Source organism: Pelophylax lessonae, assembly GCF_965119305.1.
Source record: "Pelophylax lessonae genome assembly, chromosome: 8".
NCBI lineage: Eukaryota > Metazoa > Chordata > Amphibia > Anura > Ranidae > Pelophylax > Pelophylax lessonae.
This window is the reverse complement of record NC_138775.1, coordinates 226,666,026-226,679,105: the sequence shown is the minus strand read 5'-3', so window position 1 is coordinate 226,679,105 and position 13,080 is coordinate 226,666,026. Positions and strand designations below refer to the sequence as shown.

General features: G+C 50.2%; 1 protein-coding gene across 4 annotated transcripts in view; it reads left to right on the top strand.

The window, feature by feature from the left end:
- Positions 1-13,080, top strand: part of RALGPS2 (Ral GEF with PH domain and SH3 binding motif 2) — a 360,414-nt gene that overhangs the window by 92,348 nt on the left and 254,986 nt on the right. For all 4 annotated transcript variants that reach the window (XM_082265240.1, XM_082265239.1, XM_082265238.1 and 1 more), the window contains exons 5-6: positions 743-832; positions 12,974-13,066. In XM_082265240.1, coding sequence (XP_082121366.1) covers positions 743-832; positions 12,974-13,066 — 183 coding nt within the window. The remainder of the gene's footprint in view (positions 1-742; positions 833-12,973; positions 13,067-13,080) is intronic.

Below are 13,080 nucleotides of genomic sequence, written 5' to 3'. Positions count from 1 at the left end.
TTTATTAAAAAAAAAACGAAGCAGCCAACGGTAGAATAGTGTGCCTAGAATATGAAAATAGATTGATTTGTTCTTTTTGTGTCTTTTTTTGTGTCTAATTGAAAAGTAAAATATAATGGTCTGTTTATTTTAATCCTGGCCTAATACATAATCATGTTTTGCAAAGTGTTCTCAATGGTTATTTGGCTGCTGAAGACCAAAAATGTACATGTAGTTTTTGCTTAGTTTCACCACTGCTTTCATTGGCGGTAACATGGAAGACAAAATAAACGATCTAGCTACTGCCGCGAGCCCAAAAAGACTCCCGTTAAGTGCACTTTAAGCCACTTGTTTAAGCCAGCATGAATAAACCTTATTTTATGTATTTATAGAGAGAAACCAACCATTTCAACAAATGCTAATTATTAACTTCAAACCAAGACAGGAAATACTCAGTTAATGTTAGCACAGTCAGTCCATTCGCCATTTACCTTTTTGGTTTCCTGCCTACCCCCAGTTCCTGCACATTGTACATATGTGAGAACGGTGGAGGGGGTCATGCTACTGTGGAGGTGTAATGTACTGTGAAAAGGATTTTCAGCTGCTAGTCTGACCTGCCGCCATCTGCTTCCCTGCTAGACCAAAGTGAATCTAAAGCAAAGCCTTCCTCTCAAAGGGTTTATTGAACGCCAGCTTATGCCTATAACAGCTCCCTACAGTTGTGCTGCCCACTTTGATTTGTATTTTCTTTATTTTTTCACAGGTGAGTTTTTGGGTAGTGAGAGAGATCCTTCATGCGCAGACACTAAAGATTCGTGCTGAAGTTTTGAGCCATTACATTAAAACTGCCAAGGTGAGACTTGTCAACTGTGCTTTCTACCGCAATGTTTAATGTAACATACAGGCAGTCCATACCTCAGTACAGAATGATCACACCCACAGATAAATATTTATTCCCAACACTTCATTTGGCAGCTCTGTGGAGCTCCATTAAATACTTCCAGGCACACTGTGAATCCAGGAACTCTGGGGCACTATAAAAAAGGAGGCATTTGTAAAAAGGCTTTGCAATGTGCATCCACAACAGAATGTAAATAGGCCCATCTCCAACTTTGGGATTTGCAAAGAGCCTTCTGACTCCATTAAAGGATAAGTGCACTTTAATCATAAAAAATCCAAAATCCCTTCTACGTTCAACCTCTGAAGCAAAAAGTAAGTTTCTCTATCGTTCATTGACGGACGCAGTCTCTGTTCTTCATTAACAGTATGGTTATATTGCCCCCTACAGGAGTAGGTCACTAGGCAGAAAAAAAAAGTTCTGCCTATGGGCAGCCCCAGGGGGTATACCGTCTCTCTGCTATAGGATGTCCGCTTTAATCTGCCTAGTCAGGAGTAAGGACCTAGTTCCTTGCTGGGATCTGTGGTCCTAGCAAAAAGTTTTTTCTAGTTAGTTTTTTTTCTCTGGATTTTTTTCGTGTGAGATCTACAAGCAACTAAGCCGGATCTGGGCGAGGGGCTGGATATATAGATCCAGTGGTCACACCAGGCGGCCAGCGAGTGCGTGCGCAGACTCCAGCTTGACATAGTCCTACCGGACGGGGACTGGGCCTGCGAGTTAAATGTCTTGCCAGTTCGCACACGACCAGGGCTAGGCTCAAGTCGCAGCGTTCCTATTTGCTGACAGCCCCACCACTTCGGTGGAGAAGGGGTTCTGTCAGGAGATGGCGCCCGCCTGTTCCAGGTTTGGTGAGCAATCGTTCCCTTCTCTCCCCTGGTGGGTTTTGGGGTGGACTTGGGCCCCTCCCTAGGATGGATGGACCCCCGGGTTTCACCTCTGTTATGTCACGCCCCCCCCCCCCCTTTCCTGAAATCCTCCCAAAAAAGGTATAACTGTTTATCTGCAGGCTTCTTTTTAAAGTGCAGAATTTATACAGCTTTTCTTTTAATGAAGCATGGGGCGGGGAGCTCAAGTTATGCTATGTAGAGCTCAGTGAGGAGAGTTGAGAGCCGACTGGAAGGAAGGGACATATTACCCTTCACACAGGAACAGAGCGGAGTCAATCACAGGCTGTATGCTGGAGCTCTCTCCCTGTCAACTTTTTACTTCCTGGTGTCAGGAAAACCTGTGTCTTTACACATTATAAATGGATAATCATTGTTCATATTTCATGTCGAAGGGTTTACAGCCACTTAAAGGAGAAAACTACATAGCTAATTTCTTAGTTGTAGGTACTGGGTAAAATTTAGGGCATGTGATGACCGGTTTTGACTTGTGTCTGTGGCATCAGTTTGACATTGGATGTTTGTAAGGTCATTTACAGACCTGGAGTTGACCTACTTCTGGTCTGTCTTTGATATTCATCAAGCTGGATTTACATTATTATAGACTTTTATGGGAATGCAAAAGCCCGTAGACTAGGGATAGACCAATATGGTTTTTTCAGGGCCTATACTGATATTTTGGTCACAACGTATCGGTATTGGCCGATATTTTGTACATTTAAAGTTTTGAAAAATAGACAATTTTTTCCACAAATCCTTCTACTGAACATGGTTAATTTTTGTTTGATGCTTAATGGGTGGCTTGCTGGCAGCCTGTGGTGGCTGGCTGTCTGGCACCCTGTGGTTGGTGGCTGGCTTGCTGGCACCCTGTGGTTGGTGGCTGGCTTGCTGGCACCCTGTGGTGGGTGGCTGGCTTGCTGGCACCCTGTGGTGGGTGGCTGGCTTGCTGGCACCCTGTGGTGGGTGGCTGGCTTGCTGGCACCCTGTGGTGGGTGGCTTGCCTGGCACCCTGTGGTGGGTGGCTTGCACCCTGTCGGTGGGTGGCTGGCTTGCACCCTGTCGGTGGCTGGCACCCTGTCGGTGGGTGGGTGGCTGGCTGGCACCCTGTCGGTGGGTGGCTGGCTGGCACCCTGTCGGTGGGTGGGTGGCTGGCTGGCACCCTGTCGGTGGGTGGCTGGCTGGCACCCTGTCGGTGGGTGGCTGGCTGGCTGGCACCCTGTCGGTGGGTGGCTGGCTGGCTGGCACCCTGTCGGTGGGTGGCTGGCTGGCACCCTGTCGGTGGGTGGGTGGCTGTCTCACTGGTACAGTGCCTGTAGGTGGCTGGCTGGTACAGGGCATGTCAATGTGGCTGGCTGGCTGGCACTGGGCTGCTGTGGGTGGGTGTATGGCTCTGATATACTCCCGCAAGACTAGTCCCGACTCCAGATGAGGCTGTCAAGGCGAGGGAGGCAGCCTAAGAAGGCAGAATGACCACAAAAATATCTGCAATATTGGCCAGTTCCGGGGCCGATACCGATTTATTGGGGAAAGTGCATATCGGCCCCCGATATATCAGCCTTGCCGATAATCGGATTATCCCTACCTTAGACACAGACCCCCTACTTTTATTCCCTACAAAACCCTCTGTGCATTCCAGGATCCCCAGCAAATTACATACCTCTGCTCAGCCATTAGAAATGGTGTTTCTTTTCCCTCCATATGAGTGGGATAAGCCCTGCCTGTTGGCAAAAACTCCTTAATGCTTGCGCAGAATGTTGGAAGTGCCGCCATTCTGACTCTTTCAGACTTTATGCAGCAGTGGCTGAACTGTGCATTTAGCTTTTGCTAGTACACCTATGCACTCGTGAAGTTTGTGTGTGTATAAGTGGAAAAAATCTCTGGGCATGCATGTGCCTGTTTTTATTTATTTATTTATTTTTTTATGCAATACTTATGAACACTTTTTTCTCTTTTGTTCATTGATGAACACAGCTCCTGGTATTCATAACTATTGGGTTATATTGCTCCTACAGGAGTAGGACATTAGGCAGAAAAGAATTTTGGCTTCACCCATGGGGAGTCCCAGGGGGTATACGCCCTCTCTCTGCTATAGCCACTCAGTTTTTTTTTTTATGCCTAGTCAGGAGTAAGGACCTATTTCCTTGCTTGGGATCTTTGGTCCTGGCAAAATTTTTTTAGATATAACATTTTTTTCTCCTGGATTTTTTTTACTGTGAAATCTACAATCGGCAGCCGGACTGGGCGACGGGTTGGATAATCTAGATTCAGTGGTCACCCCTGTCTGGCCAGCAAGCGAGCGCAGACCTCTGCTCCGCGCTAGGTCGGCCGCAACATAAACCTAATGGACGGGGGCTGGCCTGTAAGTTAAACACGCCGCGAGGTCGCACACCACCGGATCTTGGCCCGAGTCTCCGCTTTCCTCCTGGCCGACAGCCCCCCATTTCGATGAAGAGGGGTTCTGTCTGGAGCGGTGCCCCCCTGGTATGGTAACTGCCCCCCTCTCCCACTGGAGGATTTTGGGGTGGATGGGGGCTCCTTCTTGGGATGGTTGGACCCCCGTGTTTCCCACCTTCCTGCAGGCACCCCCCCTTGCCAAGTCTCTCATCCTGCCCCCCTCCACGCTGGGGCTATTTGGGTGGTCTGGCCACTTTCCTGGGATGGGGCAGGGCGCTAACTGGCAATGTGGGCCAGTGGGTGTTCCCCTGGTGACTGGTCGATCAATTGTGCAAAGGGGGTTGTACCTGGTGGGGGCTCCTGCCAGGGTCCCCTGTCCTGCCTGATCTGTCCTTGAGGGCCTGGTCTCCCTCCTGGGTCCCTGTGAGCCTCGTGGTGCTGCCATTTTGTTGTAGCTTGTGTGTTTCTATACATGGCGGCTATGTTTGTGTAGTCCGGCTACCAATTTCTTGGGGGGTGACTTAGAGTCTTAGGTGCACATTTCCGCACCTGATCCCCCTCTCTGAGGCTTCGGGCCTTCCGGGTCCCAACCATCCATCCATCCATCCATGCACTGACTGGCTAGCAAAAAGTGCCCCCCACCTTCCCCTGCCTCATCTGTCTTATCCGATCCTGAATCTGTCTTATCCGATCCTAATTCGGCCGCCAACATGGGTCACCCTGCTGGGTCTGCAACCATGCGCCTGGAATCCTCTGATAGTGAGGATGATTGCTCCACGTCTGCGACCATGTGCGAAAAGGCGCTGGTGGATGCACTAATTCTAGCTATGCGTGAGACCCTAAAAATAAAGGTCGCAGCTAAAGCTGCAAAGGAGGCGCAGCTGCCTTTTGGCCCTTACGAGCCATCCAAAGCAGCAAAGGTATTTCCTTTCCCTGCCTATTTTGACAGAATTGTCGCTAAAGAGTGGGGTCTTTAAGCGCTAGGTTTTACCCCTATGAGGAGTCCCTTCTTAAGAAGTGGACTGTGCCACTGGTGCCGGACCTTCCGGTTTGCAGATTAAACAAAGCAACCATGATTGCAGTTTAAGAGTCCCTACCCTTTAGGGATCTGGCTGACAGGAAGGCGGAGGCTTTGGCCCGCACTATGTACACTCTGTATGGAAGCCAGTATTTACCATTGCCCTAGTGTTGCAAACTCTGAGTGAGCTAAGCTCCTGCACCATGACCTAGAGGGGAAACACCTCCTCCCTGCCTTTGCTGAGCTTGCAGACCAGCTGGTCCAGGGGCTGCAGTTTATCTGTGATGCATCTCTGTTTTGGCAGTGATCTTTTAGCGTGTTTTTTAGCTCAAGTGCTGGTCTGTGGCTAAGACTTCAAAAAAGGCCTTGACTGATCTTCCTTTTTAAGGAAATCGCCTGTTTGGAGCTACCCTGGATAACATCATTAAAGGTCTCACAGGGGGGAAGAAGTATTTTTCTTCCGCAAGCTACTAAGGGCAAGGAACCTCGTCATAGACGTGGGCCTTCCTCCTCGGCTGATAAGTTTTTTTCATCCCTCAGGATCGACTGACCAGGGCTCGAAGCCTTTCATGACCTCTTCTGGAGGATCCAAACGAACCTGGTCTTGCAAGCCAAAATCGGGCTTCTCCAGACCTGGGGACAAGGCTCCTTCTGCATAAAGTTGCGCCCTCACCCGTATCGAGGGTGGGGGGATGTCTCTGCTTGTTTCCGGACCCGTGGACTTCCCGGTGCAAGACAAGTGGGTCATTCAATCCGGCTACAAGATCGAGTTTCACTCTGGCCCCCCTGGCAAGATTTTTTTCCTTCCATCTTGCACCTATCCCCCAGACTCTTTACAGGGCCTGTTTGGGGCAGTACAAGACCTGTTCTTTCAAGGGGAGATTGTCCCGGTTTCGTCCTCAGAACGTTTTCAGGGTTTTTACCCAAACCTGTTCATCATTCCCAGGAAGGAAGGCAAAGTGCGTCCAATCCTGGACCTCAAGGCGCTAAACTGCCTTATGTGGGTACAGAAATTTAGAATGGAGTCCATTCAAACAGTGGGGACAGCCCTACGTTGGGGATTTCCTCGCCTCTATCATCTAAGGATCAAAGATGCCTACCTTCACATACCAATATGTGCAAGTCGCCAGCATTTTCTCTGCTTTGTTGCAGGAGAGAAGCATTATCAGTTTGTGGCGTTACCCTTTTGGCTCTCATCTGCTCTTTGGGTCTTCACAAAAATGTTAGCCCAGGTGCTAACTTTGCTATGCCAACGGGGGATCGCGGTCCTTCTGCGAGTGGAGTCTCCCTCTGCTCTGGTGGAGAATCTGGAGATCACAATACAAACTCTGCGGGCATTCGGCTGGATTCTGAATTTTCAAAAGTTTACTCGGGTTTCATCCACAAAGCTGGACTATCTGGGCCTTACTCTGGACTCGGCCTTAGTCAGGGTGCTCCTTCCTCTGGACAAACTCCAAAAATTGCAGGCTGCAATTCGTCTCCTGCTGTCTAACAAATGGTCATTCCTCCAGACCTGCATGCGGGTGCTGGGCCTGATGTCTACCTTTTTGAGGCAGTTCCATTTGCACAGTTCCATACAAGGTCCCTGCAAAGGGAGATTCTGGCCAAATAAGACTCCGCAGTCTCTGGACAGTCCTATCCGGCTGAGCCGGGGAATGAAGGATTCCCTTATATGATGGCTTTGCTGTCCGGCGCTTTGGCTGGGCAAATCCTTCCTCCCCTTGAATTGGACAGTGGTCACCCCGAATGCCAGCCTGTCCGGCTGGGGAGGCGTCCTCGGCAAGAATTCTGCTCAGGGGATCTGGACGCTGGAGGAGTCCAGATTCCCGATCAATGTCTTGGAACTCCGAGTGATCAGACTGTGTCTGGCTCATTGGACGGATGCTCTTCTGGGTTGTCAAGTGCGCATTCAATCACGGCCCTGGCTTGTGTCAATCCCCAATGGGGCACAAGTAGTGTCTTGGTGGCTCTGGAGGTAGCCGGCTTTCTAAGGTGGGCAGAACAGTTCATTCAAGCCCCTCCGCCTTACACATTGCCGGGGTGGAAAATTGGCAGGCGGATTACATCAGTCGGCAGGCGATGGACCACAGGGAGTGGTTCCTTCATCTGGAGGTTTCATCAGCTGTGTCTCCGGTGGGGCACCCCTGAGGTGGATCTGTTGGCGTTTTGGCTCAACAGAAAGGTGAAGAGGTTTGTGGCTTGGTCAAGGGATCCTCTGGTGGATGCCACAGACGTGCTGGTGGCCTAGTGGGGTCAGTATCGTCTGATTTACGCTTTCCCTCTCAAGCTTCTGTCAAGACTTTTACGCAGGATCGAGGCAGAAGGGATTCTGGTCATTTTAGTGGGTCCGGTCTGGCCTCACCAGGCTTGGTACGCTGATCTGGTGCGGCTGGTTGCCGACTTTCCTTGGAAGCTTCCTCTCAGGGAGGATCTGCTGTCCCAAGGACCGATCTTCTATCCTGCTTTACAGTCGCTGGCTTTAACGGCTTGGCTGTTGAATGCCGGGTGCTGAAGGATAGGGGTTTATCGGAGTCAGTGATTCCTACACTGTTGAAAGCTAGGAAATCTACCTCTAGGAAGATCTACCATCATACATGGAAGACGTACACTGCGTGGTGTGAGTCTCTTGGGGTTCTTCCTCACTCCTTCTCGGTGGCTCAGGTCTTGACCTTCCTTTAACGGGGGGGGGGGGGGGGGGGTTTAAACAGAAATTTGCCTTGAGTACCATCAAGGGCCAGGTGTCGGCTTTGGAGGTCTAATTCCAATGACCTTTGGCCACATACTCCCTAGTGCGTACCTTTCTTTAGGGCAGGGGTCCTCAAACTTTTTAAACAGGGGGCCAGTTCACTGTCCCACAGACGCTGTTGGGGGCCAGACTATAGTGTGAAAAAAATATGAACAAATTCCTATGCACATATTTTATTTGTATTGCACAAAAAACAGTACAATTATTTAAAACCATAGCCTCAGGAACTAAAGTGCAAGCAGTGCAGACAAGTCTCTGTATGAACCCTTCAGAGCTGAAGACCTGACACCCCCCCAACTAGTGAATGACTACAAGTTCCAGCATGAACCCACAAGCTCTAAGGGGTCACATTCTTAAATCTCTGGGGCTCATGCTGGGACTTATAGCCCTTCACTAGTTGGGGGGCTGTCATGTCCTCAGCTCTGAGGGGCTCATACTGGGACTAGTAGTCCTTCACTTTTGGGTGGGGGTCACATTCTTAGATTTCAGGGGTCATGTTGGGACTTGTAGTCCTTCACTAGTTAGGAGGGATTGTCACGTCCTCCGCTCAGAGGGGTTCATGCTGGAACTTGCAGTCCTTCACTTTTAGGAAGTTCATACCTCCCAAAATTAATGGACTTCAAGTGCCAGCATGAACCCAGGATCAATGCAGCGTCACCAGTGCCCATCAGAGCAGCCTCATTAGTGCTCATCAATGCAGCCTCAGCAGTGTCCATCAATGCAGCTTGATCAGTGTCCATCAATGGAGCTTCACCAGTGCCCATCAGTGCAGCCTGACAAGTGCCCAATAGCTCAGCCTCATCAGTGCCCATCAATGCAGCCTCACCAGTGCCCATCGCTGTTGGTCCTGCAGGCCACTGGCCTGTAAGTTTTGCTGGGAGCTAGCCATGGCCTGTGGGTCCTGCTGGCCTGTAGGTCCTGCTGGAAACTGGCCATGGCCAGCTCCCAGCAGGACCTGCAGGCCAGCAGGACTCAGTGGCCATCAGGACCCTTAGGCCATGGCCAGCTCCCAGCAGGACCTGCAGGACTCAGTGGCCAGAAGGACTCATAGGCCACCATGGCCAGCATTCAGCAGGACCAGCAGGCCATGGCCAGCATCCAGCAGGCCATGGCCAGCATCCAGCAGGCCATGGCCAGCATCCAGCAGGACCAACAGGCCATGGCCAGCATCCAGCAGGACCAACAGGCCATGGCCAGCATCCAGCAGGACCAACAGGCCATGGCCAGCATCCAGCAGGACCCACAGGCCATGGCCAGCAGGACCCACAGGCCATGGCCAGCAGGACCCACAGGCCATGGCCAGCAGGACCCACAGGCCATGGCCAGCAGGACCCACAGGCCATGGCCAGCAGGACCCACAGGCCATGGCCAGCAGGACCCACAGGCCATGGCCAGCAGGACCCACAGGCCATGGCCAGCAGGACCCACAGGCCATGGCCAGCAGGACCCACAGGCCATGGCCAGCAGGACCCACAGGCCATGGCCAGCAGGACCCACAGGCCATGGCCAGCAGGACCCACAGGCCATGGCCAGCAGGACCCACAGGCCATAGTCAGCACAGGACCTGACAGCCAGACAGTGTTGGGGGCTATTTCCTGTTTTGAGGTTACTGGGTGGGCAGGGCACTGGGGCAGGGTAAATGGGGTGTATGTGGGGGGGTGAGATGGGATGTGGGGTGTCAGGGTGTCTCACCTCAGCGATGCCGATGACCGCTCAGCAGGTCCTTGCTCGGCCTCCTCGGGGTGATGACCACTTCAAGCTGCAGCAAGTGCCCAGCCCAAGCCAGTCACATGCATCCCCTGGCAGGCTGGCGCTCCCTGCCTCCAGTGCAAAGTAAGCTGCCTGCACCCTTTCTAAAAACTTCAGGCTGCACTGTTGCAACCATCCAGCGGCGAGCTCGGTTGTATGCCACGCTGCGCTGTGTGCCCCACCTCACGGAACACCGGGAGTTGTAGTTTCCTGCTGCACACACCCCTGCTCAGTTCTCCACAGCCACCGCCACAAGGAACTTGAGCGTGGTCGGGACTACAACTCCCAGAATGCAGCGCGGCAGTAAAACAGCCAATTGGCGGCCGCTGCAGCTGATTTCCTGCACACAGGAAAAAATAAAATAAAATGTCAGCAGACAGCGGCCGTGGAAATCACCACCCTGCCCCGCGGCCCAACTCCTAGTTCTGCAATTGCCGGGGGGCCGGGTTCAGGACCCTGGCGGACCGGATGCGGGCCGTAGTTTGAGAACCCCTGCTTTAGGGTGTCCGACATTTGGTTCCTCCAGTGCGGCCTCCGTTGCCGCCTTGGGATCCTAATTTGGTGCTTTAAGCTCTACAGAAGCCTCCCTTTGAAAATAGTGGGGAGATTCCCTTTGTTAAGCTGTCCCAGGTCGTGGTCTTTTTAGTGGCTCTCACCTCTGCGCGCAGGGTGTCTGAACTGGCGGCGTTATCCTGTCCACCTTACCTGGTGATTCACAGAGATAAGATGGTTCTTCGCCCCTGTCTGTCGTCCCTTCCAAAGGCTGTCAGCTTCCTCTGTGACCATTTCCAGATGAATCAGACTGACGGTGGTTCAGACCTATTCCATCAGGGGTTAGTTTCCTTCTTTCACTGTCAAGGCGCACTTTACTAGGGCTCTTAGTGCCTCCTTGGCTTTCCATCATTAGGTGTCAGTGACGCAGGTTTGCAAGGCGGCCACCTGATCGTCGGTACACAATTTTACAAAGATTTTTCTAAAGTAGATGTGTTGGCATCTGCAGATGCTTCTTTTAGCCACAAGGTTTTGCAGGCTGCTGTTTAAGAGGACCTGATCCTCTTTGAGGGTGTATTGTTTTTTTCAGGTGGGCTCCAGTTTTTTGGTTATCTCCTGTTGCCTGGTTAGCTAATGTTTAGCCTTGGGAATTATGATGTTCCCACCCCTCATGTTTAACACTGCTTTTGGACGTCCCAATGGTTATAAATATCAGGAGCTCTCTGTCAATGAATGAAAATTTGATTTTTGACTTAATGTAAAACCCATTTCTCTTATGTTCATTGATGGACACAGCACCCACCCCTCTGTGGAGTTGCTATTCTCATGACACTGCTTGTAACAAAACTTAGTGACTGTAGCAGAGAGAGGGAGTATAGCCCCTGGGATTTCTTTTTTTTTTAATTAAAGAAAAAAGGTTTATTACCGTTAACCCAAATGAAGCTACAAATATGATGGCTTACCACTGCTGACTTTTTTCCTAAAAGGTTCTAGTTCTTGGACTGTTATCTTCCCAGAGAAGGGAATCCAACATTCTGTTAAAGCTCCATCTATTAATAACCGATCAAGAAGAGCCTTTGCCCTTTTAAAATATGAGTAATAATTAGGCCTGCACGATATTGGAAAAAAAATATATTGCGATATTTTTTTTCAATTATATATATTGCGATATTGAGGGACCCGTCAATCCAGCCTTTCTGACCATAATGTATGTTACTGTAGGGAATGGGATTCAGTGCACACTGCAGCCTTCTACCATAGGGTTAATCTTATGGCACTTTTCCACTGCAAGTACCGGCTAGTACCGGCTCGGCCCTGCTTGGCCCGGTTTGCTTTTCCACTGCGGTACCGCATGGTATAGTGTAGGAACGGTTCGGTACGGTACGGTATAGGTTTGCTTTTCCACTAAAGTAGTACTAAAGTTAAGTGGGTGGGATAACAACTGGGTGGGTGGGATTCTCTGACCAATCAGTGGCTAGTAGTGACTGCATGCAAAGGATTGTGGGATATGGTACCAGTTTGGTACCTGTTGGAACCACAATCGAGTAGGTACTGTTTTTTCAGAGCCGTACCGTACCGTTCGGTTCCATGCAGTGGAAAAGCAAACCTATACCGTACCGTACCGAACCGTTCCGACCCTATACCATGCGGTACCGCAGTGGAAAAGCACAAAAGCGGGCCGAACCGGTACGGTTCCATGCAGTGGAAAAGCGCCATTACTGACACTGTAGGGATTGGGAAGGATTCTGGGAATGGAAATCAGGAAGGATGCAGGCAGCCTTCTAAATTTTAATTGCAGATACAGGGCACTGGGCAGGTCAGGATTAATATGGTAAAATCAATTAGTGACATGTCAGCAAGGCGGAGGGGCGCTATGGCTGATCCAGTGGTATTATAAGACTTAGCTAATATGTCATTCTACACACTATAAAGCCATCCCGTCTGGATCTGTGTTTTTCTTTTAACAAAAAACGTATGGCTTCTTTCTCTGCTCACATAAGTAGATTACGGCATAAAAGTTCATTGTAAATTTTTTGTTTTGGTTATACTACTTGGCCGTAACATTAATTGCAGGCTTCCCAGCAGCTGTAGGGTTAAGCCAAAGACATCAATTCTTATAAAGTACCTCTTCTTATCTCGATCAGATTAGATAGTGGTGGTTGTAGGAGGCTGGAGCTAGGAGTTGGGAAAGGATCACAGCACAGCCACATACATTTACTCACTAGTGCACTGCAGCCAGCCCCACACGTTCAGTGAGTCTCACTCTCCGCCCTAGTTTTCTCAATGGCACATTCAGAGAGCCAATCACGCCGTGAGTAGCGGCACAGCGGAACCAATCAGGTGTGCAGGCACGCGTGATTGGTTAGCTGTGCAGCTAATCACGGCGTGATTGGCTCCCTGAATGTGCCATTGAGAAAACTAGGGCGGAGAGTGAGACTCACTGAACGTGTGGGGCGGGTTGCAGTTCACGAGTGAGTCAGTGTATGCTCACCGCTGAAGCGTCCCGACTTCTCCCCCTGCCTAACATGGAAGTCTGAGTGTCCTCCAAGTCCCTCCCCCTGCCTATGCAAATATCGTGACCTCGGCGATATGAATATCGCCTACGGCCACAGAACGATAGTCGATATCATATCGACTATCGTTCAGCCCTAGTAATAATTACTTGAAAATATATTTTTTTTTTATTTAGGCAACCTTGTTTAAGACCTTGTTAAAGATTGTTAGTGAAGTTGAAAACCGAAAAATGGTTGCTGTATAACATTTTTGATCATCTGTTGCTTTTGACAATTGATTTGTTTTTAATAAATCTGCAGAAACTCTATGAGCTGAACAACCTTCATGCGTTAATGGCCGTGGTATCTGGGTTACAGAGTGCTCCCATCTTCCGACTAACTAAGACATGGGCAGTAAGTAGTATTTT